The sequence below is a fragment of the Acanthisitta chloris genome, unplaced genomic scaffold, assembly GCF_000695815.1.
Source record: "Acanthisitta chloris isolate BGI_N310 unplaced genomic scaffold, ASM69581v1 scaffold1908, whole genome shotgun sequence".
Lineage (NCBI taxonomy): Eukaryota > Metazoa > Chordata > Aves > Passeriformes > Acanthisittidae > Acanthisitta > Acanthisitta chloris.
This window is the reverse complement of record NW_008686249.1, coordinates 18,396-21,612: the sequence shown is the minus strand read 5'-3', so window position 1 is coordinate 21,612 and position 3,217 is coordinate 18,396. Positions and strand designations below refer to the sequence as shown.

Here is a 3,217-nt window from a genome sequence, read left to right as displayed (position 1 = left end):
AATGCCTGAGAGGGCAATACCAATGCCAATAAGGGAATTGATTGTGTCACTGTAGAGAGGAACTATGACCAGGAAAAGGGAACATAAACAGTATACTACAGGAAAGAAGAGGCTAAGCTGTTGAGACAAAAACAAAAAAAATCCAACATTTATTAACAGATGCAATAAATACTCTATTGTAAAAATGTCAGGCTTTGCAGATTAAAGTTAGACATGCCAATAATAAAAGTAGGTACTGAATCTTTTGACTGCTTGCAGTCAGCACAATTTGCTGGCTTCTGAGTATGCTGCTGAGAGCCTCTTATTTGGTACACACCTGAGTATCTGACTGTTTTGTTGTTTTCAGGCCTGCACAAGCTCAGTTCCTTTCCAATTAGTAAAAGATCAACCTTTGAAAGCAGTACTCTGAGCAGTATTTTCCCTCTAGCTTCAGTTATGAATTTTGAGAGTGTAAATTTGATTGGAAACTAACTCAGCTAGATTTTTGCTTGATGCTATAGAACTAATGGACTGATTTACAACTATTTGTGTGGGCACTTAACAGGGAAGCCAGAGAGGGAGTCTTCTTTGGGAACTGTAGTGATAGGACAAGGAGTAATGGGTACAAACTGAAGGAGGGGAAGTTTAGGCTAGATATTAGGAAGACATTCTTTACTATGAGGGTGATGAGATACTGGAACAGGTTGTCCAGGGAGGTTGTGGCTGCCCCAACTTTGGCAGTGTTCAAAGCCAGGCTGGGTGAGGCCTTGAGCAACCTGGTGTAGTGGGAGGTGTCCTTGCTAATGGCAGGGGATTGGGACTAGAAGATCTTTAAGGTCCCTTCCAGTCCTTAACATTCTATGATTCTATTATTGTTAAAAGAGTTGCATCCTATTATATCTTTTGTTTTTATATGACTTGCAATACCCTCTTTATGAATCTATTTTTCATTAATTTTTTTTTTTCACTGGCTGTAGTAGTGAACCTTCTCAAGAGTCTAGGAGCTGACATTTGAATACCAGCTTAAACTCCTGAGAGTTTACTGGCATAAATACTTTTTCCTTATAAAGGTCAGAAATGTAAGTTGATGAAAACCAACTGCTATGTTTCAGAAAAGGAAAAGGTCTATGTGGAGTTGTGGCGTTGACTAAGCTGGCAAATGCTGTCAGGAATTAAATAGTCATCATCTATAATTTGACTGAAGTCCTTGTTTTAGTAAGGTCAGAAGCAAAAATGCTAATAAACAAGACTTAATTCTTATCTTCCACATATTTTGGGGGAGATTTTGGAAATTAAATGTGAACATACTTCAGGTAAATTTGGTCTTCTCCGGAAGACTGGAAAGCTTTCTAGTAGTAGATGCTTAGGATATTTTATGCATTTGTTTAAACCTTTTTTTTTTTTTAATAAACAGGATGTTACACTTAAATGGAAAAAATATGTGTTTGTAAAAATGGTGCAGGAGATTAGGAAGAGAGTGATGAGGCAGAATGTTTATGTTGGGTGTTTTGTAATTCTGTAATTAAGAGAATTTGTAATTCTCTTAATTTTTATGGCATCACTGGAGAGCTGAAATGCAGGTCATGGAGCCAACAGAGTTCAGTGAAATGGGAGCCATCATATGCTTTTGTGTGCCTGCAGGAAGCTCTGCATTTCCATCCTTGTTTCCTGGACAATCACTGGACTCAAACTAGAAACAAGTTTTAGGTGTGCTTTGGCAGTCATCCTCCCCTAACTGATAGTCAAATGCTCTTCTAAGTCAATCATTAAACTTACATTTTACTGTCTATGACCATTATGCATTGGGAAATAACAATCAATATTTGATTATTTAAGCTTTTGAACCTCTGCATGAGAAGAATTGTGGACATTTATGGGCTTTGGAGGGGTTTTGCTGAATTTGTTAAATCATGTAAGTTTGATCAGTGTTAACCTCTCTGGAGTCTCCAACACTAGCTCTACTGAGGTCTGCTGTGCTTCCAGGATGGGCTAAGAACCCCAGATGTTTATTTATTCCTTATTTATTTTGAAATAAAGATAGTTATCAGGTTGAGTGAAAGAAAAAAATGGTAAATGGTAAATATAATTTCAACCTCGCGTCAAAAGTATGAGAACATATGCACTCATATGTGGGTTTTGCTCCTTCATCTTGTATTTTAAAAGATTTTTTATGGCTGGTAAATAGCCTATAACATAATTGGTAATGTTGTGGTTGTGGTATTAAATATCACATAAACACATGCATTAGCTGGCTTTTCAGGCTTGCTTCCTCTCTTGCTTACTTACTTTAATAGGCCGTGGTCTGTGTGGCTGAGTATATCTCAAATATATTAGTCCTGCAATAGACAGACCCACAAAGAGCCAGTAGTTGAAGCAGTAGTAATTAATGAGGAGGAAAACATCTTCCACAAGGAGATAAAGCAAAGTCATTAAGCCCTAGAGATAATAAAAATAAAGACTTTTTAATGTGAAAATAAAGAGACAATAAAATTATCACCTGGTCTGTTTCCAACATATTTGCCTAGACTTATGAGTTCAAGTACTTGCAAGAAGGATGCACCTAAAACTTTGAGAAATCTGCAAATATGCTGTGTGAAACATGCTGGTATCTCTTCCTTAAACACACCAGTGAGACAACCACATTTGGCTGAAGAGGTGTCAGGCCTGTGAATTAATGTTTCAGCATCAGCAGGCAACTCTCCCAAGAAGGCCAAGTGAGAAGCCCCAGACTCAGCTGTGGTATGGAGAAGGCTGATAAGAAGCTTTCAGTAGGCAGCAGCTTACTCTGCTGTTCTGGTTAGCTTCAGTTTGGAAGCAAACCTTTAATTTAGTGTCACTGTTGGAGGCTCTCACTGTCCACTCATACACTGAAGGTGTTAGAGTAAATTTTGTGGCCTGCTGATATGCTGTATTGCCTGCACAGAAAGACCTAAACACCAGGAATTTAATGTCTGTTTTAAAAGATGAGCAGAAAAAATTTCCACTGAGAAAAGTGTGAATGGTGGTGTATTAAGAGAGTACAGCTCATCTTACTGATGCTAACAGAATCCCTGTGAGAAGAGTGTTCATAATGAGATTATAATTTTTAGTAAATTATTTGATATCAAACAGGACCAATATGATAATATATTCATAAACCATAAGTACCAGAGGGCAATGGCAGACACCAAATAAAATACACGTTCAAATACATGGGTTATTTATTAAAATAATTTGCACTAATTCTCTAACTTTTGGT

General features: G+C 37.4%; 1 protein-coding gene across 1 annotated transcript in view; it reads right to left on the bottom strand.

The window, feature by feature from the left end:
• Positions 1-3,217, bottom strand: part of LOC103807305 (Y+L amino acid transporter 2-like) — a 20,299-nt gene that overhangs the window by 1,580 nt on the left and 15,502 nt on the right. The window contains exons 9-10 of the mRNA XM_009080033.1: positions 2,266-2,415; positions 1-117 (exon numbers count right to left, since the gene is read on the bottom strand). The exon at positions 1-117 is cut by the window's left edge and continues 61 nt beyond it. Coding sequence (XP_009078281.1) covers positions 1-117; positions 2,266-2,415 — 267 coding nt within the window. The remainder of the gene's footprint in view (positions 118-2,265; positions 2,416-3,217) is intronic.